Raw genomic sequence first — 23,067 nt, forward strand, 5'->3', positions numbered from 1 at the left:
AAATTGATGCATCTGAGGAGAATGAGGATGAGGAGATTGATGTTTTGTGGGTGCCCAGTAGAAGAGAGCAAGAGGAGGATAGTTCAGATGGAGAGACGGAGAGTCAGAGAGGCAGGAGGAGAATAAGACTTAGAAGAAGCAGGGAGGACAGCTCGCAGGGAACAGTAGGTCAACAACATGTATCGGCACCTGTGGTCAGCCGGCCAACGCACCCGCCATTGCCGCCAACGCCGCCGACTTCTACTGTTACCGCCAGATTGCCAGCCTCAAAAAGGTCAGCAGTGTGGGATTTTTTTAATGTGTGTGCCTCTGACAAAAGCGTTGTAATTTGCAATGAGTGCAGTCAGAAACTGAGTCTTGGGAAGCCCAACAGCCACATAGGTACAACTTCTATGCGAAGGCACATGAACGGCAAGCACAAAGCACTTTGGGAGCAACACCTCAAAGGCAACAGGCAAACTAAAAGCCACCCTCCTTCTGGTCCAGCATCTTACTGCTCTACCTCTGCTGTCCTTGACCCGTCTGAACCACCCTCCACTCCGCCTTCCACCTTGACCACCAGTTCCCATTCCCAGTCATCTGCCCCCAGCCAAGTTTCTGTGAGGGCCATGTTTGAGCGTAAGAAGCCAATGTCTGCGAGTCACCCCCTTGCCCGGCGTCTGACAGCTGGCTTGTCCGCACTCTTAGCCCGCCAGCTTTTACCATACCAGCTGGTGGACTCTGAGGCCTTCCGCAAATTTGTAGCAATTGGGACACCGCAGTTGAAGGTACCCAGCCGCAATTTTTTTTCAAAAAAGGGAATACCACACCTGTACCACCATGTGCAGAGCCAAGTCACCGCATCTCTGTCACTTAGTGTTGGGCCAAAGGTCCATATGACTACTGACGCATGGTCCTCCAAGCATGGTCAGGGCAGGTATGTCACCTACACTGCCCACTGGGTGAACTTGGTAATGGCTGGGAAGCAGGGAATGTGTGGCTCAACAACAACAGTGGAGTTGGTGTCACCGCCACGGATTGCACGCGGTTCTGCCACCACCTCTACTCCTCCTTCGCTCTCTACCTCGTCTTCTTCCTCTTCTTCGTCCTCTGCTGCTGGGTCCTCCTCCTCCACACCTGTGCACCCCAAGCTCCCCCTAGGCTATTCGACGTGCCAGGTACGCCGTTGTCATGCTGTCTTGGGGATGACGTGCCTGGAAAGCAGAAACCATACCGGATCTGTACTCCTGTCATCTCTGCAGTCACAGGCCGATCGGTGGCTGACCCCACACCAACTGAAGATCGGAAAAGTGGTGTGTGACAACGGAAGCAATCTGTTGGCAGCACTGAGACTGGGCAATTTAACACATGTGACCTGCATGGCACATGTTCTGAATTTAATAGTCCAACGTTTTGTCTCGAAGTACCCAGGATTCCAGGATGTTCTCAGGCAGTCCAGGAAGGTGTCGGCCCATTTCAGACGGTCCTACACAGCCATGGCACGCCTTGCTGACATTCAGCAGCGGTACAACATGCCAGTCAGGCGTTTGATTTGCGACAGCCAGACTCGCTGGAATTCAACGCTCCTCAACGTCTGCTGCAACAACAAAGAGCCGTCAACGAATACCTGTTTGAACTGGGTGGTAGGACTGGATCTGCAGAGCTGGGGATTTTTTTACCCCGTTACTGGGTGCTTATGCGCGATGCCTGCAGGCTCATGCGCCCTTTTGAAGAGGTTACAAATATGGTCAGTCGCACCGAAGGCACCATCAGCGACCTAATACCCTTTGCTTTCTTCCTGGAGCGTGCCGTGCGACGAGTGACAGATGAGGCTGTAGACCAGCGTGACGAGGAGCAGGAAGCGCACGATTTCTGGTCGGAATCACCAGAACGAACCCAGGCACCTGCTGCAACGCAGGGAGAGGTGTCAGAAGTGGAGTCAGAGGAGGAAGGTGGCTTTGTGGAGGAGGAGGACCAACAGGAGCAGGCTTCCCAGGGGGCTAGTGGTGACCTTTTGGGGACCCCTGGTCTTGTACGTGGCTGGGGGGAGGAGACCGTGGATGATGCAGTCCTTGATAACGAGGAAGCGGAGATGGATACCTCTGCATCCAACCTTGTGAGAATGGGGTCTTTCATGCTGTCATGCCTGTTGAAGGACCCCCGTATCAAGAGGCTTAAGGAGAAGGACCTGTACTGGGTCGCGACTCTACTAGACCCTCGGTACAAGCATAAAGTGGCAGAAATGTTACCAACATACCACAAGTCTGAAAGGATGCTGCATTTACAAACCAGCCTGCAAAACATGTTGTACAATGCTTTTAAGGGTGATGTCACTTCAGGAACTCATCAACATTCCAGGGGCAGAGGTGCCAGTAATCCTGCCACGAGCGCACCTGCAAGGACAAAGCACTTTGGCCACTCTGTAACGTCAGACATGCAAATGTTTTTTTGTCCAAGGCAGCGGCAGAACCCTTCTGGATCCACCCTCAAAGAACGCCTCAACCGGCAGGTAGCGGACTACCTGGCATTAACTGCAGATATCGACACTCTGAGGAGCGATGAACCCCTGGACTACTGGGTGCGCAGGCTTGATCTGTGGCCAGAGCTGTCACAATTTGCCATGAACCTCTTGTCTTGCCCCGCCTCAAGTGTCCTCTCAGAAAGGACCTTCAGTGCAGCAGGAGGGGTTGTAACTTAGAAGAGAACTCGCCTAGGTCACAAAAGTGTGGATTACCTGACCTTTATTAAAATGAATGAGGGGTGGATCTCGGAGGGTTACTGCACGCCGGAAGACTTGTTCTGAGTTTCTGATTCTGACTCCCCATGCAGCTGTCCTTCTCTGCACGCCTCATGACTCCACACACAGCTGTCCTTTAGCGTCCTCCTCCCTCCACCACCGTTACAAACTAGGGTGCAAACCCTACTGGTTTAATTTGAATCCAGGTAAATCCTGAGTTTTTCTGGCCTCTGTGCTTCAGTGGCTGTGACAAAAAAAAAAAGAATATTTTCAGCATTTATATGGCATATTGTTTCTGGCCTCTGTGCTTCAGTGGCTGTGACAAAAAAAAGGAATATTTTCAGCATTTATATGGCATATTGTTTCTGGCCTCTGTGCTTCAGTGGCTGTGACAAAAAAAAAAAGAATATTTTCAGCATTTATATGGCATATTTTTTCTGGCCTCTGTGCTGCAGTGGCTGTGACAAAAAAAAATGAATATTTTCAGCATTTATATGGCATATTGTTTCTGGCCTCTGTGCTTCAGTGGCTGTGACAAAAAAAAGGAATATTTTCAGCATTTATATGGCATATTGTTTCTGGCCTCTGTGCTTCAGTGGCTGTGACAAAAAAAGGAATATTTTCAGCATTTATATGGCATATTGTTTCTGGCCTCTGTGCTTCAGTGGCTGTGACAAAAAAAAGGAATATTTTCAGCATTTATATGGCATATTTTTTCTGGCCTCTGTGCTGCAGTGGCTGCGACAAAATTTTTTTTATATTTTCAGCATTTATATGGCATATTTTTTCTGGCCTCTGTGCTGCAGTGGCTGCGACAAAAAAAAATTAATATTTTCAGCATTTATATGGCATATTTTTTCTGGCCTCTGTGCTGCAGTGGCTGCGACAAAAAAAAAAGAATATTTTCAGCATTTATATGGCATATTGTTTCTGGCCTCTGTGCTTCAGTGGCTGTGACAAAAAAAAGGAATATTTTCAGCATTTATATGGCATATTGTTTCTGGCCTCTGTGCTTCAGTGGCTGTGACAAAAAAAAAAAAGAATATTTTCAGCATTTATATGGCATATTTTTTCTGGCCTCTGTGCTGCAGTGGCTGTGACAAAAAAAAATTAATATTTTCAGCATTTATATGGCATATTTTTTCTGGCCTCTGTGCTGCAGTGGCTGCGACAAAAAAAAATTTCTATTGTTAGCATTTATATGGCATATTTTTTCTGGCCTCTGTGCTTCAGTGGCTGCGACAAAAATTTTTTATATTGTTTGCATTTATATGGCATATTTTTTCTGGCCTCTGTGCTTCAGTGGCTGCGACAAAAAAATTTCTATTGTTAGCATTTATATGGCATATTTTTTCTGGCCTCTGTGCTTCAGTGGCTGTGACAAAAAAAAAAGAATATTTTCAGCATTTATATGGCATATTGTTTCTGGCCTCTGTGCTTCAGTGGCTGTGACAAAAAAAAAGGAATATTTTCAGCATTTATATGGCATATTTTTTCTGGCCTCTGTGCTGCAGTGGCTGCGACAAAAAAAAATTATTTTCAGCATTTATATGGCATATTGTTTCTGGCCTCTGTGCTTCAGTGGCTGCGACAAAAAAAAGGAATATTTTCAGCATTTATATGGCATATTTTTTCTGGCCTCTGTGCTGCAGTGGCTGCGACAAAAAAAACATAATTTTTCAGGAAAGTACACATGCCTAATTTTTCAGGGTTCTGCAACAGTGGCAAAATCGCATCTTTTATGGTCACCGCAGGTGATCAATAAAGTAGACCAAAACTGGGCCCACACTGCAGAATCTGTGTTTTTTGGTTCGCTTCACTGTACATTGAATTACCTCTGCCTGACCGTGCACGTGCGCACAAGCACGGTGACTGCTAAACACACCACTACAGAAATATTGCCACCAACAGGACGAACATCCTGGAGGTGACAAGCTCAACTAGTAATTAACAACTATTATTTGCTCACTTGACGGTATCATTCATTAAAGCTCTTTGCGTTTTTTTTCGATGCAGTAAGCGCCGCGTTTCGTCTTTGCGTGTGAACAGGCTGTAACCTTTACACGACTTGATTGGCATGTAGACGCTGGACGTTTTAAAGCAGTTTATTACACAAGTTTAGAAATGTAGTGTGATTTCTGCCCTTTACAGCACAAAACGCAGCGCTGTGTCAACAATGGATTTTTCAGATACATTTTTGCCCTTGATCCCCCTCTGGCATGCCACTGTCCAGGTCGTTGCACCCTTTAAACAACTTTAAAATCATTTTTCTGGCCAGAAATGTCTTTTCTAGCTTTTAAAATTCGCCTTCCCATTGAAGTCTATGGGGTTCGCGACGTTCGCGAACCGTTCGCATTTTTGACGCAAGTTCGCGAATATGTTCGCGAACTTTTTTTCCGACGTTCGCTACATCCCTAATTATGAGGGTAGACTGTCAAGGTTGGGGTTGTTTTCTCTGGAAAAAAAGGTGCTTGCGAAGGGACATGATCGTACTTTACAAGCACATTAGAGGATATTATAGACAAATAGCAGGGAACCTTTTTACCCATAAAGAGGATCACTGTACCAGAGGCCACCCCTTCAGACTAGAAGAAAAAAAAAAAACAAAAAAAAAAAAACTTTCATTTGAAGCAACGTAGGTGGTTCTTCACAGTGAGGTCAGTGAAGCTGTGGAATGCTGATTCTGTTAATGCCTTTAACAGTGGCTTTGATGATTTCTTGGATAGACACAATATCAAAGGCTATTGTGATACTAAACTCTATAGTTAGTATAGATATGGGTATATATAATCTATGTGGAAGTAGGGAGGGGTGTGTTTATGAATGCTGGGTTTTCATTTGGAGGGGTTGAACTTGATGAACTTAGTCTTTTTTCAACCTTATTTAACTATGCAACTAACTACTGAATGTAACTTGTTCAACAGCTCAGTTGGGTGCCTTTGGGGGTGTTTGATACTAGTAAAGGGAATCATGTACTGTAATGATCCAGCATTGTTCTTCCTTAACCAGTTCTAGTCTGCATAGTGGGATGCATGGCACCTATACTGATTCTTTATTACCAGTGATCAGTAGAGAAAATAGGCCCAGTTCTTTGCAAGTCCCTTGCATGATACATAATACAATGATGATTTCTTGAAATAAGGTATAGTGTCAGAGAGTATAGATGTATACTATCTGCTTTATACAGTATGCAATGCTCGCTGCAATTCACTGCAAAGGACACCACAGAAACATTATCAAACTGGTTTACCTTCACTAAGGCCAGTGACACACAGTGCAACTTTGCAATCTGTTGCCTTAAAGGAGAAGGAAAGGTTAAAACTAAGTAAACCTTATCAGAAAGTTCCACCTAAATATACCGGTAAACCCTCAAAGTAGTGCTGCTCTGAGTACTCTGTCAAAAGAAATACTGCATTTCTTTCCATCTATTGTGTACACGTGGGGGTATATTTATCAAAGTGTGAAGTTAGCCACAGTCTGCTAGAGTGAAATTCTGCCACTCTCCATTAATTTCTATGGGATTTTGAAAGGCGTATTTATCAAATGATGAACTTTCACTTTTACCCATTGATACTCTTTTAAAAATCCCATAGAAATGAATGGAGAGTGCCGAAATTTTATTGTAGAGGACTATGGCGATCTCTAACTTCACTCTTTGATAAATATACCCCATGGGCTTCTGTATCAGACTTCCTGCCTTCATCTTAAACCTCCCCGACGTTAGCATGCTCAGTTTGCTCCTCTTCCCCTTTCTCTGCTGTAATCTGAGCTCAGAGCTATAAGTGAGCAGGGAGGGACTCTGGCAGGACTCAAGCTAATACTTTAGCTGCTATCCTAAACGAACAGAGAGCTTCTAGAGCTTTTTACTCAGGTATGGTAAAACATTCTACAGAATAAATATAGCATTCTAGTTTGCACTATTGCAGCTAATCTATTGGCAATAAATGCCTCCGTAGCTTTCCTTCTCCTTTAAGCCCCAAGTTTAAAAATGCACTACCAATCGAATCTAATTTGTTCTGTTCGTACATTAAAAAGTCACTTGTAGAGATCTTATTGTTAGACACAAGCTCTTCAATTCATTTCTATTGTGCCATTACAAACAGTTTATGCTTTTGGATTATGGCTGCTGGCAACAAAATGTTGATATAAATTTTAATTTTGCAGTTGGAGAGGTTAACTAAGGCACGAATTGTAATAAATTGCTGGTTTTGTGTGTTTTTTTGTAATGTAGCAGAGGTTTTTGCTAGGCCTATATGATTATTGGATTATCAGCTCCTAGTAAAGTTTAAGAGAATACAGCCACTGTGGATGTTAATTGGGATTTTGCACCATTTTTATAAATGTGCCCCTAAATAAATGCTTTTTCAGAAGCCATCATAACTCCTTTGCATATCTATATGTTTATTGAATTAAGAGATTACAGCCCCTGTGGATGTTAGTGATTGTATACCATTTTTATAAATGTGCCCCTAAACGAATGCTTTTTCAGAAGCCATCATAACTCCTTTGTGTATCTATATGTTTATTGGATTAAGAGATTAAAGCCTCTGTGGATGAAAGTGATTTTATACCTTTTTTATAAATGTGCCCCTAAATGAATGCTTTTTCAGAAGCCATCATAACTCCCTTGCGTATCTAAATCTGGGGCATTACATTTATTATACAATTTATGTGTGTTGACTTGTTCATTATGGTCACTTAATTTGTGACAAAATACCTGTTTTTTCCTTTGCTTTTTAACTGACCCAGAATTATTTTCCAGTAATATTCTAATCCTTGATCATTTCATACTTCTCTTTTCAAATTCTTTTTATCGAGTTTGCAATAAAATATGAATAATTTACATATCTTTTGATAATCACAAGCATATGGCTATGCAGAATCATGTATACGTAATTCAAAAAGAATTTGTACAATATAAACCACACATTAGAACAAGAAAATGTTAAATACAAATTTAAATACAAATATAAATATATAAATATATAAATATAAATAGAACTGTACTTTCCATATAGCTCAAGCTTTACAAAATAAAATTGAAGACTAAATCAAGAAAATTGAAATAAGATAAACAATGCATTTTGATATTTTGTTAGCCTTTAAATAATATAACTAGTTTTCAGTCATCTTTCCCCATAAGTTTGTGAATGAATTTTCTTTTCGCGTCATCAAGAGTTGCAATATAAAAAGACCATCTAAATTCAATCCTATTCCTCTGAGATAGTTCATCCACTCTATATCCAATGACCTCTTGGATACATAAATTGTATAAATATGAAAGTACATCTTTCAACTGTGGAGAATCATCTCTAATCCAACATAAGAAAATAGATTTCCGGGAAGCTGCCAGGACTAACCAACAATAATCAAATATTTCAGTTGAAAAATTTGTTAATGAAATATTATTTGCCTCCAAAAAGGAGTTTTTCAGACCCAATAAAGCAAAATTTGGATTTAATACAATATCTGACTTAATAGACTTTTTAATAAAGCAGGTAACATAATCCCAAAACGGACCATCTATAATGAAAAAAATCAACATTTTGCTCTCTACACTTAGGACAATAGGAGACCTTTTGAGAGTCCATAGAGTTCTGGAATAGTATTCCATATCCAAGATGAGTAAACCGATAATGTTGATCTCTCCATCCCTCAGAATTTACATATTTCTTAAAATTTTGGAAGGACCTCAAAAGGTCTTCAGATGTTATACTAGTTTCCAGAAAGGAAGTCAGTCCATTTGGCTGATGAATTGACAAATGAATCATTAACCCTGGAAAGTTTATTAAGTAAATGCGATGATATCAAAGGAATACTATTAAGGCTAGGGTCTAATTTGTGAATAGATTAATCTGTCTCTTTCTGAAAGGTTACATAACCTCTTAACTACTTCCCAAGAAAAAGGATTACCTGTATCTGGATATACAATATGTCTAATTTGGGATATACCAAATTTTCTCCATTTTTAAGAAAACTGATTACTTTGTTTTTTTAGGAAAACCTTTTTAAAAAAAAAAAAAGGCAAGAAAAGGTGAGATGTTATAGTTTAAGTTATTCTGTTTACACAAAATCTTCCATGTAATAACCGTATCTCTGTAGTTAGGAATTTTTTTTTTTTTTAATATCAATATGTTGGTCAGACCAGATTTTATGAAGAGAGGATGTAATATGTTCTTTGGAATCTAAGAATAACTCAAGATCAAGATTAATAAATTTATCCTTACCAGATAACCACTCCAAGATGTATCAAGTATTTGATGCTAAATTAAATTTCCTAAAATTAGGAACATTAAGTCCTCCTGAAAATGTAGGATTTCTCAAACTCATTAAAGATATTTTTGTTTTTTTATTCTGCCAAAGAAAATTACTCAAAATACGGTCTAACTTTTGAATATCAGAATGTTTTAACAATAAGGGTAAGTTAAGGATGGGATATATAATCTTTGGAAAAATTAGCATTTTAAATAATGCCACTCTTCCCATTAAATTTAGTGGACTATTAATCCATTTCTTGCAAAGGACATTCATATTCTGAATTAAAGGAGTGTAATTTCAAGAATTTACAAAGATCCGTAGAGATGAAAATACCAAGGTATTTTATTTTACCAGAAGGTGATTTAAGTTGAAGATCTATAAGTAATTGTCGTGGAATCATACTACAAATATTCAATATATCAGTTTTACTAGAGTTAATAATATTATCCTGAAAATATTTTGTAATAATCAAAAAACGTGAAGATATTTTTAAGTGATAAAGTAGGATTACTAACAACCAAAAGAAGATCATCAGCATATGCTAAAGATTTAATATGTTTGCCATCCATGTTCAACCCCTTAAAAATATTGGAAGAATCTAAAAATCTGTGCTGTACTGTGCACTGGATTAGCACTGGGCACAGGAGCAGAGGAGGTGCAGAGGAGGTGCAGTGGAGCGGGGAAAAGGAAAGCTGTATCGCATCCAGCTACAAGGCACACGTAGGTCTGTTAGCTAAACGGAATGCAGGCAGATACAAACGCTATCGAAACAATCACTCATGTGCAGGGAACGGAGCAGGAGCGACCAGGGCAGGGAGCGGTGGAGGAGGAGGGGGCCTGGCCAGTGACTGATGATAAGCGGCTGCCGCTGCCAACATTGATTTGCAGCTCCCTCCACCGCCTCCACTACCACCGCTTCCTCCAGTGTCCAGGTGGGCGCTTCTCATCTATAGTGCAGAAGGGGGAGGGGGCCCAAGCAGTCACTGCATTGCATCGCAGGCATGAGGCATCCATCTTGCTCCTTCACACGCTGTCAGTAGAGTAGCCAGGGAGGAGAAATCAAGCCCAGCAGCATCGATGGTTGCCTTTTCGCCGTTTCTGTACAGGACAGGAAGTGCAGTTTCTGTAAGTTATTTCTTAATAAAGGCTTTGTGATTTTAAATTATAATTTGTGATGGTGTTTTTTTTTTTGGTGTACTAACGATTTTTTAAAAAAAAATTTTTGATGTTACTGGTCCTTTAATAAAGAACACGGAGTTGTAGATTTCTTAGCTTTATAGATTACATTCAACAGAGTACGTATGTTTTTAACACTTGTTCTGTTCTTTACAAAGCCATTTTGTTGAGGAGAAATAATGCTGGGTAATATCAGCTATTATCTTTGTTAGTATCTTAAAATCAAGATTAACTAAAGAAATTGGCCTAAAAGAAGCTGGTAGAGAAGGATCCTTTCCCTCTTTTGGAATTAATTTAATATTAGAAGTAGAGCTAGAATTTAAAAACTTTCCCTTACAATACATTTTCGTTATATAGGTTAGTTAAGAAAGGGGTTATTTACAATTTTAATGACTTATAAAATGGAGATGTTAATCCATCCAGACCTCCTGCTTTAAAGTCCTTAAGTGAAGTTATAATGGAAAGCACTTCTTGCGTGTTAATTGGTTGGTTTAGTAAGTCTAATTGTACCTTTGATAGTTTTGGAAAGTTAATCTTTGAAAGAAAATCCAAACTGTCATTAGTATTAGTATGTGAAGGAGAATAAACAGATTCAAAATAATTTTTGAAAATATTCACTCTCCCCTTTGGAGAATTATTTAATTGATTTAAACTATTTTTAAGAAGTATTGGCTTATGTGGTCTTTTACCATTTTTGAATAAGTTAGCTAGAATTTCATACTTCTCTACTAACTTATCTTACACGCTCATTGCTTTCTCCAGTATTCCTGCCTCATTTGCATGCTTCTTTTTTTTCTCTCTCTCCATCTTTTCTCATGTTCTTTTTGTTTCCAGCTTTTATTTTCCTTTACATATCATCTGCCATATAATTTATCCTAAAGATTTCTCCTTTATCTTATTTCTACCTCTCTCCCTACTTTTCTCATATCTTCAGCTAAACTCTCCCTCATCCTCTAAATTCCTTTTCATTTCTGCTCCTTATTTACTAGCCAGGTAACAGAGAATAATGTAAGTCTGTTCCCTTCATCGACTTGTACTGAGCAGATCACTCTGTTTACATGGGGCAGATTTATGAAGCTTCACCCATCCATGTTCAGGCAAACGATGAATAATTCTTGAACTCAATTGCATTTTCTGCATTTGATTTCTTTATCTTGCTGCTGATTGGTTGGGTCTTTGACAAAAATAATTTTGTTTTTAGGTTTATTATTAATGCTAAAAATCTGCTTGGGGGGGAAATGCTTTTTTGTTTAAAACCCATTCTGCAACAAACCAAAGCAACAGATTACAGAAAACACCAGTGCATTCCCAAACAGTTTCCTCAGTAGTGTGCCCAAACCCTGAAAAGCAAAGATCCATGTTTACATGTTCTCAAGTGTTTAGAGAAAAGTAGCCATGGGGAAATATTTATCCAAGAATGAATTCATAAGGATTTGGGGCATATTCTGTGTGCTGGTACCTTACTTAGTGAGGCCACTGCTTTTTTTTTTAATTTTTTTAAATTTATCCTAGCCATACCATTTTTGGCATTGAAACCATTTGTGTTTTTCCTGACTTCTTCTGTGAGTGCTTTAATTATTCTGGTCTGTACATACAAGGCATCATATAACCCATTCGCTCTTGGACCTAACTAATCTTCCATTATTTTTTCAGATGAGTTTAAATCTTTGATGAAGCATTTACCTAGTAGCCATTTTCTGAGCATTGGAGCCATTCACCAGCATTGGGGCAATGACTGGGAACTGCAAAGTCGCTATAAATTGCTCCAGAACTCAATAGAGATGCAGCGGCAAAAGATGCAGCGCACAGCACGCAAACTGTTTGGACTCAGTCTGCGGTGTCGGCACAATCCCAATCATCAGCTGCCTAGAGAGCGGTAAGTGATTATATTGTCACTTGAAAGGGATGTGTATGATGAGCATAAGCTTCCATCTAAATACACACATGTTCACATTTCTAAACAAAAAACATTTTTGTTCTTATCGTTATTCATAAAATTTTATGCTCATCCTCACCTTTCCATTTTTCCATTTTTATCTTCTTTTCCCTCCTATAACTCCTGCATCTTCCTACCACTACCTACCACTTCTGAGTTATTCCATACTGCCCCCTTTTCAAACATATTAAGTTTATTTAAAAAAAAAAAAACAAAAAAAAAAAAAACAAGTATTGCACACTCAAGCCAGAGGGGGAAAGAAGGAATAACAGCAGCCATAGTACTGAAACTATTTTAACTTTAAAACAAATACTGAATTATATAGTTTTTCTCACCATTTAGTTAGTTTGTCATAGTAGACTGAAGGGATAGAGCAATAACTTTTGGCTGCTGTGGTCAATAAACTCCTTCTGTAAGCTGGAAAGAGGCAAAATAGTAGGACAATTCAACAACTTAAAAAAAATAAAAATGAAGACCAATTGAAAATTTGCTAAGAAGAGACCATTCTTTAACATACTTAAAGTTAACATAAAGGAACAGTTCAGTTTAAAAATAAAAACGGGGTAAATAGGCTGTACCTATATAGTTAGCTAGCCAAAAATTTATCTATCCATAAAGGCTGGATTGACTGGATGCCTTACATAATAGCCAAAGCACAATTTCCTGCTTTACAGCTCTCTAACATAACTGTTCAGTGAGTTTGCAATTGATCCTTAGCATGCAGGTCAGATTCAAAAGCAACAGTTATGGCCCATGTGGCACCCTTAAGACACTGATTGGTTACTGCCTGGTAACCAATCAGTGGAACCCTAGAGACCTGCAAAGCAGGAAGTAGTGTTTAGTTCTATTAGGGAGGAACTTCACGGCGATTTCGGTGCGATCCAACGCGATGCACAAAAATGCAGACATCACGTCAGATGCAACGGAAAAAAATTCCCCAAACTCCATACTTAAAGTACAAAAAAGGAGGGTTGTGGGTGCACTCCTAAGGCCATATACAACATATTTAAGTACAATAATCCCCTGTCCAAATGATTCAATGAATTTGCAAGTGCATGTATTTAAAAAAGAAAAGAAAAACAGTTTTTTTTTTTTTTTTTACAAAGTTATGATGATAAAGTTGATAAGCCACCATACCACGTCAAGGTAAATCCCATACGGTGGTCCCTAACTTGTTTACCTGTGATCAAAATATAAAAGGTCGTATACCTCTCTGCTTAACAGCATTAATTGGAGTAAAAGTCTCCTGAAGCTTGGTTTCAATCTGTGGACTAGATCCTCCCGCCACCTGCTTTTAAAAGAGAGAGACTGCCCAGACCAACGCCCATTTTTTTTTTCCGGAACAGGATGAATTCTCCTTTAAGAGGTCCAGGGGAAGTAGTGCAAGAGCAGGTAGTACTATATTCTACAGGGCAGCCGCAGGTCCCTGTTCAGAGACCTGTATCAATTCTGTAATAGCAGACTGCAGTGTGAAAGGTAAAAAAAAAAAAGTGCATTGTGGCCATTTTTTGCATGTTGCACACTGCTTCAGAGGTCATAAGTTAACTCTTTCGTATCTAATCAGTAGTTTGAATTTACTGGTTACAAAACAAACATCTAATTGGTTACTGTTAATATTGTTTAAGAAAAAAGAAACCCCACCAAATAGAGGGTTACTAAATCTATACCAAGTAGACTCACAACAAAAATTACAAAACCAAAATAATCAATGAGGATAGTAATTCATTCATAAAGGTGCGGACTAATAAATTAAGTAAAGTGCTAGTGCAGTTAATTGAAGTGAAGCCGATCAGTCAAAGGACTGATAACAATTGATTATTCCCGAATCAAAAGGGTATATTACCCCACCAGTAGATTCCAAAAACACCCCTTAATAGATAAATTCATTAATTAGTTGATATATAAAGTGTAGTTAATCAAAATAGATTAGGCGAAATGGTTTTGCAATAAATTACACCAATAAAGTGCAGTGCAATAAATAGGCTAAAAATTAGGCTTGGTAATTGATTAAATGGTTAAAAAGGATTTGGTAAAAAATGGCCAGAAGAAAAGATTTCTTATATATATATATATATATATATATATATATATATATATATATATATATATATATATATATATATGGGTTAAAAAAATAGTTCGGTCATATTCCAGGATTAAGATCAAGAGAAAATTGAAAAATATAGAGGGTGGAGTAGTCCCAAAAACTAACTACCTGTTTCGTTTCTAAAGCCTGGGACACCACAAAGATAAGGCAGGACAGGGTAACCGGAGCTGTGGCCTTGTATTTTAATTTACCCTAAACGTTAAAAGAGGCTATCTAGCCCTAAAAAGCCACAAACTCACGGCCCCTTAGAATGGAAGGAAGATCTGAGAGGTGGTAAAGTAAAGCAAAGAATCTCAACCGAAAAATCAGTTTGCTTCTTTATATATAATTGGTTACTATGACTTATTAAACCTGGTGCAAACCTTGCAACACCTACAGTAACAAACCTAACAACTTTTATGATTCATACTAGGTCTACTTACCCATAGCATCCAGTCAGTTAGTGGAATATTTTGGGAATCTGCATCATTCAGATGCACAGGCTAGGAGGCACCCAGAGCCACAAGGAACAGGAAACCTGGCATTTGGTAACCAATTAAGGTGTAATTTTTATTTCTAAATTACACCGTTGGCACTGCAAACAATTCACTCTACCATGTAAAATGTAATTCCTGAACCAACTAGATGGTGTCGTTTCTGAAGAAACCACAAGATGTTGGCTTTGAAACGCAAGAGGTGTTGGGGCCAGTTGCCCTTGGTGCATAGAGAGTACACAAAGTTGGTCGAATCTGGTTTAAAACGGTGAAAATTGAAGCAGATCAAATTGTACCATTAAAATCAATCAAAAAACCTGATTGGCTGTTTTTGGCTCCACCCACTTTTAAAATTTTGATCCCGGTCCTCCAGTGACCAACTGTGCCAAGTTTGAGGACCCTCCCATTAACAATCTAAGAGCGGTGACAGTTGTAACTTTTCCTTTTTAAACAAATGGCTAATATTTGATTGATTTGACATTTTCTCATTGAAGTCAATAGGGAAAATCTGATTGGCTGTTTGTTGCTCCACCCACTTTTTGGAGTCCCCAAAATGTGACAGAACTTTTCAGGTTGACCCCATGACTAAGTGACCCAAGTTTGGTGAGTGTAACTTTAATGCTGTACGAGTGGCAAAAGTTTCACATTTTCCAATGAATGTCTATGGGAAAAAATGGGGTCTTTGGGGGGCCGCTACAGGGCCATGGAGGGTGGGATTGCTTAACAGAGCACAAGCAACCTATTTGGGTATGAGCCCAACAAGTGTGCAAAGTTTCATAATTGTACTCCTAAAACTCTGGGAGGAGTAGCGTTTAGAAAATTGCTAAAATTTCATTGGCTGTTGGTAGCTCCGCCCACTTTGGGGTGCCCCCCCCTAAAATACATATTTTTATTCGGGGTGGCACCAACAATATGTGGTCCGAGTTTGGGGAGTGTCGCTTCAAAACTGTACGAGCTGCAGCGATTTGAAAATTTTCCCTGTCAAAGTCAATACGAAAAAAGGCGTCTTCGGTGGTCCGCCGCACGGGCGCAGTGGGTGGGATCGCTTACTAAAGCACAAGCAACGTACTTTGCTATAAGGCGAATAGGTGTGGAAAGTTTGGCGCTTGTACCCCTAAAACTGTAGGAGGAGTAGCGTTTAGAAAACCGGGGGGCGCTAATAATAATAATAATAATAATAATAAGAAGAAGAATAAGAACGAGCTGAACTAGTAGATCAAGATGTTGGCTTTTTCAAAGCCAACATAATAATAATAAGAAGAATAAGAACGAGCTGAACTATTAGATCAAGATGTTGGCTTTTTCAAAGCCAACATAATAAGAACGAGCTGAACTAGTAGATCAAGATGTTGGCTTTTTCAAAGCCAACATAATAATAAGAAGAATAAGAACGAGCTGAACTAGTAGATCAAGATGTTGGCTTTTTCAAAGCCAACATAATAAAAAGAAGAATAAGAACGAGCTGAACTAGTAGAACAGTATGTTGGCTTCTTCAAAGCCAACATAACAAGTATATTTGTTTAGTTATAAGATTGGTGTGTAGGCAGCCATCGGAGATCATTTATCCTGGTCATGTGCTTTCAGAAAGAGCCAGCGCTGCACTATGGAACTGCTTTCTGACAGGCTAATCTTTCTCCTATTCAATGTAACTGAGGGAGTCGCAGTGGTAATCAGTGTCGGACTGGCCCGGCGGGATACCGGGAAAAAACCCGGTGGGCCCCGACCCTTGTGGGCCCCCGCCGGGCCAGAACCCTTCTCCCGATATTTGCAATCGCAAAATTTTTTTTATTTCCGGCGATGCGCAGCGCCGCCTGCGCATGCGCGCCGAACGGCGTTGCTGCGCATGCGCGCCGAGCGGCTTTGTTGCGCATGCGCGCCGAGCGGCTTTGTTGTTGCGCATGCGCGCCGAGCGGCTTTGTTGTTGCGCATGCGCGCCGAACGGCTGGGCCGACAGGTTTTAGTAGGGGGCGGGGGCCCCTGGACAGCAGTCCCGGTGGGCCCCGGCCTCCCAGTCCGACCCTGGTGGTAATGGATTTTTACTTTGGAGTATTGTTGTTATATCTACCAGGGAGATTTTATCTGATTACCTTCCCATTGTTTTGCTGATGGGCTGCTGGGGGAGAAGGGAGGGGGTGATATCACTCCAACTTGGGGGAATCTGGGAAACTGACATTATGTCTAGCCCCATGTCAGATTTCAAAATTAAATATAAAAAAAAATCAAAAAACAGTTTGCTATTTTGAAAAATGGATTCAGTACAGAAGTCTGCTGGAACAGAACTATTAAGTGATGCATTTTGAAAAAAACATTTTCCCATGACAGTATCCTTTTAATCTCTGTGTATGGCAGGCATTAAGGACATCCAGAGTAAGTAAATTAGTAATGGTAAGGCCATATAGAGTATTTTAGAAACAAATTATTCAATAATAAAATAGTACCTTACATAGTTAAATTGGGTTGAAAAAAGACAGTCCATCAAGTTCAACCCCTCCAAATAAAAACCCAGCATCCATACACACACCCCTCCCTACTTTCACATATCTATACTATCGAATTTAGTATAACAATAGCATTTGATATTATGTCTATCCAAGAAATCATCCAAGCCACTCTTAAAGGCATTAACAGAATCAGTCATCACAATATCACCCGGGAGTGCATTCCACAACCTCACTGACCTCACTGTAAAGAACCACTTACGTTGCTTCAAATGAAAGTTCTTTTTCTTCTACCTTGTACTTGATCCCAACTAAGATATAATTAATCTTCATTGGCGGCAAAACAGTTCTGTTGCATTAATTAAATGGTTTAATTATTTTTAATAGACAAAGAATAGTGATAAGAAAACCCCAGAGCATTTGGGAAAACTGGTCCCATATCTGTACAGGGCTGCTTTGTGCTCAGAATTGTTTGTACTAAACATTTTGCCCTGTTGTTTTAGGAATAATTTCCATGGCTGAGCATATGTAGTAGGCCTTAATAATTTTATCCTTGTTGTCTTTACTGAAAGGGTTACGGGAAATAATTATTTGTCTTATCTTTGCATACAACATGCACAATATATTTATATGTATCTACGGCTTTCAATCTCCTTCTCTAACAGGACAATTCAACAGTGGCTGGCTCAAGTGCAGTCCTTACTTTACTGCAATGAGAATGGTTTTTGGGGAACCTTTTTGGAAAGTCAAAGGAGCTGTGTGTGCCATGGAGGGAGTACCCTTTGCCAGCGACCTATCCCTTGCATTATTGGGGGAAACCAGAGTTGTGCAATGTGCAGTATGGCCAACATTTCATTATGCGGCTCCTGCAACAAGGGCTTCAAACTGTACCGTGGCCGTTGTGAGGCACAGAATGTAGACTCAGAACGTAGTGAGCAATTTATGAGTCTTGAGACAGAACTGGACTTCCAAGACCAGGAGCTTCGTTATCTTCTGCAGAAGATGGACTCTCGACTTCACGTTCATACCACCTTCATAAGCAACGAGATACGATTAGACACATTTTTTGATCCACGCTGGAGAAAGAGGATGTCTCTCACTTTAAAAAGCAACAAAAATCGAGTAGAGTTTATTCACATGGTTATTGGAATGTCCATGCGCATCTGCCAGGCCCGTAACACTACTTTAGACCCAAGCTTCTTTGTTTATGTAAATCCGTTTAGTGGAAGCCATTCAGAGGGATGGAGTATGCCTTTTGGGGAGCATGGCTATCCAAAGTGGGAGAAAACAAAGCTTCAGAACAGCCAGTGCTCTAATTGGACTCTGTTATTGGGAAATCGCTGGAAGACATTCTTTGAAACTGTGCATATTTACCTTCGCAGTCGCGCACGCCTTCCAACTCTTTTGCGTAATGAGACTGGTCAAAGCCCAGTAGATCTATCTGACCCAACCAAGAGACAGTTTTATGTGAAGATCTCAGAAGTTCAGTTGTATGGTTATAGCTTACGATTTAATCCAGATCTTCTCCGCAGTGCAGTGCAGCAGGTTAATCAGTCCTATTCCCAAAACGGGCAGTTTTATTCATCCTCATCCGTAATGCTGCTTATGTTGGATATTCGTGAGAGGATCAATCGCTTAGCCCCACCTGCAGGACCAGGCAAACCCCAACTGGACATATTTTCTTGTATGCTGAAGCACCGCTTGAAGTTGACAAACAGCGAGATCATACGTGTAAACCACGCCTTGGATTTGTACAACACTGAGATTCTGAAACAGGCTGACCATATGACAGTTAAATTGTGTTAACCCTCTCTTCTGCCTCCTTCTAAAAAACCCCTGGATCAAATAGTGGTCCACCTTCTGGAGAATTTTATTGGTCTGATATTTTTAATAATTTTCATTGACTTGGGAGATTTCTCTTCTATTTCCATACAGATGCAAAATCCAACTTACTGTCTGACTATGATTATGTTGCACTATATAAAATGAGTATATTTACATACTTACATATAAAGGCTTCTTTTTTAAATATCACATAAGCACCATGCAAAGTACTGGACATTTCTTTGTGCAGTATGAGCATAGCTGCACCATCTAAAGTACATTTTTACATCTAGCAGTAAATAAGGGGGAATACAGAGGTTACATGTTACTACAGTGCTGTAGTTATATCATAGTATTGTTCTTTGTTTGTGTCCCAGTTCCATCCCCAGATGTGGGCTGTATCACTGTATGTATCTTTCTGCTGCACCTTGTGGTGCATCACATATCAAATGCTGCAAATATTGTAATTTTAATGAAAAGAATGTAACATTATTTTTGCTCATGTGCTTAATTACAGTATTTATTAAGCTATGCAATCTTTAATACAGTGTACATGCTTTTGTCTAAATCTAGCCTATTCATTTATACAATCACTCTTGTATTATTATGGTTTACATTTCTATTTTGTAAATATAGTCTATGTAACCCCTACTGGTAAGTAGCTATGCCTCCATCGATCCAGAGCAGCATCCTCTCTGTTTTTGTTGAATGTACCTTTCTGCTAAATGATTTAGCTTAAAAACCATCTTTATTCCCCTATATGCTATATATAGAGTATAGAGAGGATCAGCACTCACATCGTTGTAGATGAAGAAAATAGTATTTATTCAAGTGATTTTGCATCTTAAACCGACGTTTCGGTCCCACCTGGGACGTTTCTCAAGGATCGTCGGATTAAGATGTAGAATCACTTGAATAAATACTATTTTCTTCATCTACAACGATGTGAGTGCTGATCCTCTCTATACTATTTATGCAACTTTGATCGTGCACCACCTGCTATATACTGATCTGAGTGCTGGTGCTGTGGGATAACATGTGTGTGTGTGACTGGGCCCCTTGTGGAGTACCAGTAAGCAAACACATAAGTAGGGGTCACCCCTGTACTCACAAATCTTCTGGGGGATTGCTCAGCCTCCTGGCTTTCCTCAGTCAGACAGACAGACACTCTGTCACTTGGTCTCCTCTCTCTGTACCTTGCAGTAGCAAATGGCACCCCAGCCCCTCTGGGACTTCCTCACACAGGCAGGTGTCCTTCCTGCTCTATGTACTGCTCTGAGAGACCTCCATAACAGCCTCACTAGAACTAAATACTTTTCCACAGGACAGCTTCCTGTGGAAGGTGAACGCTAATCCATGAACTGGACTACTGGATTGGAGTACCTGGCTTTCCAGAATACTCCAGCTTCCAGGACCTGGCCACCAAAACCTTTAAACAGAGAACCTATTCTCTCTTTATGAACACCCTTCCTGGTGCCTACTTCTCCCACTAAGGAGAACTTAAAGGGAAAACACACCTTTTCCCACATTGTTTTGGTCACTACCACATATCCTCCTCCTCTGCTTCAGCCCGTAGGGGTGAGCACAATAAGCCATCCCATTGCTCTCTGGCCCTAGGGACTTGAACATCGTGGGGGTTTTCTGACCTTTTGAACTTAGTTCCACACACATTTGCTTACTTAAAGTGGAACTTGGAGCAAAAACCTTTTTACTCCTCATTAGGTCATCAGCATTTCCATTTTGGCTTAGGAGACTTAGGGCATTGTTGGAATCACTACCGCTTGGGATACCTGTCTTTGGGGTACCTTTTTCCTACTTAGTGACCCTCACAGCAATTTAAAGTCTCCATAGGCAACACATTTACCATACTTTTCTGTTTTAGCACAACTGGATCCGAAACCTGTGGAGAAATATTGTTAGTCAGCACATCATAACTACAGTCTCTAAACGGTTCTTTTGCAGGAGGTACTTCCTTAGTACTCTGACATCAGGGTTCTAAAACATGAATCAACAGCTGAATTCTCAATAGCAGTTCTGTTCGGAACTATAGCATCAATACAATTTTCATCAGCCATACTGACTGGCTCCACATGACAAACTGGTCTTTCTGTCCCAAAGTCCTTCCCTACTTTCCTTTGGGGTATTTTCACTTCTGCAAGCTTAACATCAAGGCTCTTTTCCTGGTGTGTACTGGACCCAACTGCAGATAACTTTGTTGGCTCACCAGAATGTAAGGCTTTACAATTAGGCACACCTGTTTCCTCAAGCTTAGGATATTTTGCAACTGCACTCCCTTGCAGTTGGTCAGTAAAGCTTACAACTTCTTTCATCTCAGGGGTAACTCCACTTTCAGATTTCTTGTTCACCAACAAGCCATTTTGGTCTTGAAACACATCCTTCAACTTGGTCTGTAGGAACTTCTCCTTTAACAATTGAATCTCCGCATCCTTCTGATGGACTTTACAACACTCCTTCTGTTGGAGTAATGAGTTGGTTTTCTTTCGCCTGCAACACCCGATCCTGTAACGTCTTTGCATTAGAGAATCGCTCTCAGCATTATACTCAAAGCTCTGATCCCTCAGAAACTTACTCTCAGCTTCACTCACTTTAAATTGGGCCTGAAGCTGCTCCATAGCTCGGGCCTTTGCTTCTATGCATTGCTCCAGATCTTCTTTCTGGGTTTGCACATCACACAGTTGTTTCTCCAGCAACCTGTGTGACTTGGAAAGGTCATCCAACATTAACTTCAATGTTGCTTTTTCTGCAGTGTCTCTTCTCAGCTGTTCCTGCAGACTCTTTTCGCTCTCAGCCAATAAGTCCTTGGCATTAGTCAATTCTGTACATTGGCTTTGCAAATTTACTACATGTGTGTGCAGTGCTGCATTTGCCTGGGCTAATTCTGTACACTTTTGCTCACATTTTTGCGCTCTCCCTCTGTGAAGGTTTGAGGCCTCAGCAAGCCTATTTTTTAGGTCAGCAACCTCCTTCTGTAGCTCTGTCACAACTCCATTTTTCCGCTTTGACTCCAGGGCATTATTCTCAATCTCTGAAGCAAGGCTCCCCTTTAGTGACTGGATTTCTCTTTCCAGATCAAGGACCTTTACAGAGTGCATTTCTTTAATTATCACTCCCTCTCCTTGGGATTGTTCAAAGCTGGCTTTCTTTCTCTTTAAAAGCCTTGGCCAGTTGAGCATACATAACTTTTAACTTTTCAATGTATTTTACCTGTTCAGGCTGATCCCTCCTTTCAGCCTCTTCCACCACAGCTTTAGTGGGCACTTGCACTCCAGCTGCCGTCTTTACTTCCTTTGCTTTGTTTGCAGTAGAAGCATCAACCTTCTGAGAGGCTACAGCACATTCTCTCTTTATAACTGGCACACTTCCCACCAAGGATTCACGATTTGCTAATACCTTTACCAGTGGGAGTAGGGATGCCACCATTTTGTTCCCCTTGTCATCACATTGCAAGATGTAGATTACCAGTTCAGGACACAACACTTTTTCCAAAAGCACTTGGTTAAACTTAAAGTTATTTGTGAGGTGCATGAAACACAGGAGTATACTTTCTGTTGACTCCTTGTCAGGCTGGCTTAACCTTTGTGCTAATATTGGCAAAGCTTTGCAACCAAATTAAACTCACTGGGCTGAATTTCCTGGCAACATTTGGCAGCCATGGCTAGAGCATCTCTCTGTGCTTGGAGTTTCAAGAATTCTAAGTAATATAAACATTTCACTCAGTTGTCCAATCTGTAATATGGCCCTGCCATGTGTATGAGACAACTTCCTAAGTATAGCAAAAGCTTGTTCAATAACATCAGGGTTTTGCCCACATTGTACCTCTTCCAGTAGTATGGGAACTGCATCAACTACTACCTCAGAAGAGCCAGGAAACATTTCCAAAATAGCTTTTAATGCTTGGTAGGTAAAGTTCATAATATCAGATTTATGGTTCATCTCCAGCAGTTTAATAAGTGTAGATACAACACTATTTATTGTAAACCCTTGTAAGTGCTCCACAGTACCTTCTTTTAACCACTGAACTATTTCAGCAAGGCACTGCAACTTCTGACTCTCACTGCCAGTTTTCACTCTATTTAACCATTGCTGCACCTGGAAGTTTGCTTTAGTGTTAATTCCCT

General features: G+C 40.2%; 1 protein-coding gene across 1 annotated transcript in view; it reads left to right on the forward strand.

The window, feature by feature from the left end:
• The window catches only part of brinp1.L (bone morphogenetic protein/retinoic acid inducible neural-specific 1 L homeolog), a 104,732-nt gene extending 85,236 nt beyond the window's left edge, over nt 1-19,496 (forward strand). The window contains exons 7-8 of the mRNA XM_018229689.2: nt 11,804-12,026; nt 17,770-19,496. Coding sequence (XP_018085178.1) covers nt 11,804-12,026; nt 17,770-18,910 — 1,364 coding nt within the window. The 3' untranslated portion in view covers nt 18,911-19,496. The remainder of the gene's footprint in view (nt 1-11,803; nt 12,027-17,769) is intronic.
• Nucleotides 19,497-23,067: the final 3,571 nt, after the last annotated feature.

Source organism: Xenopus laevis, chromosome 8L, assembly GCF_017654675.1.
Source record: "Xenopus laevis strain J_2021 chromosome 8L, Xenopus_laevis_v10.1, whole genome shotgun sequence".
Lineage (NCBI taxonomy): Eukaryota > Metazoa > Chordata > Amphibia > Anura > Pipidae > Xenopus > Xenopus laevis.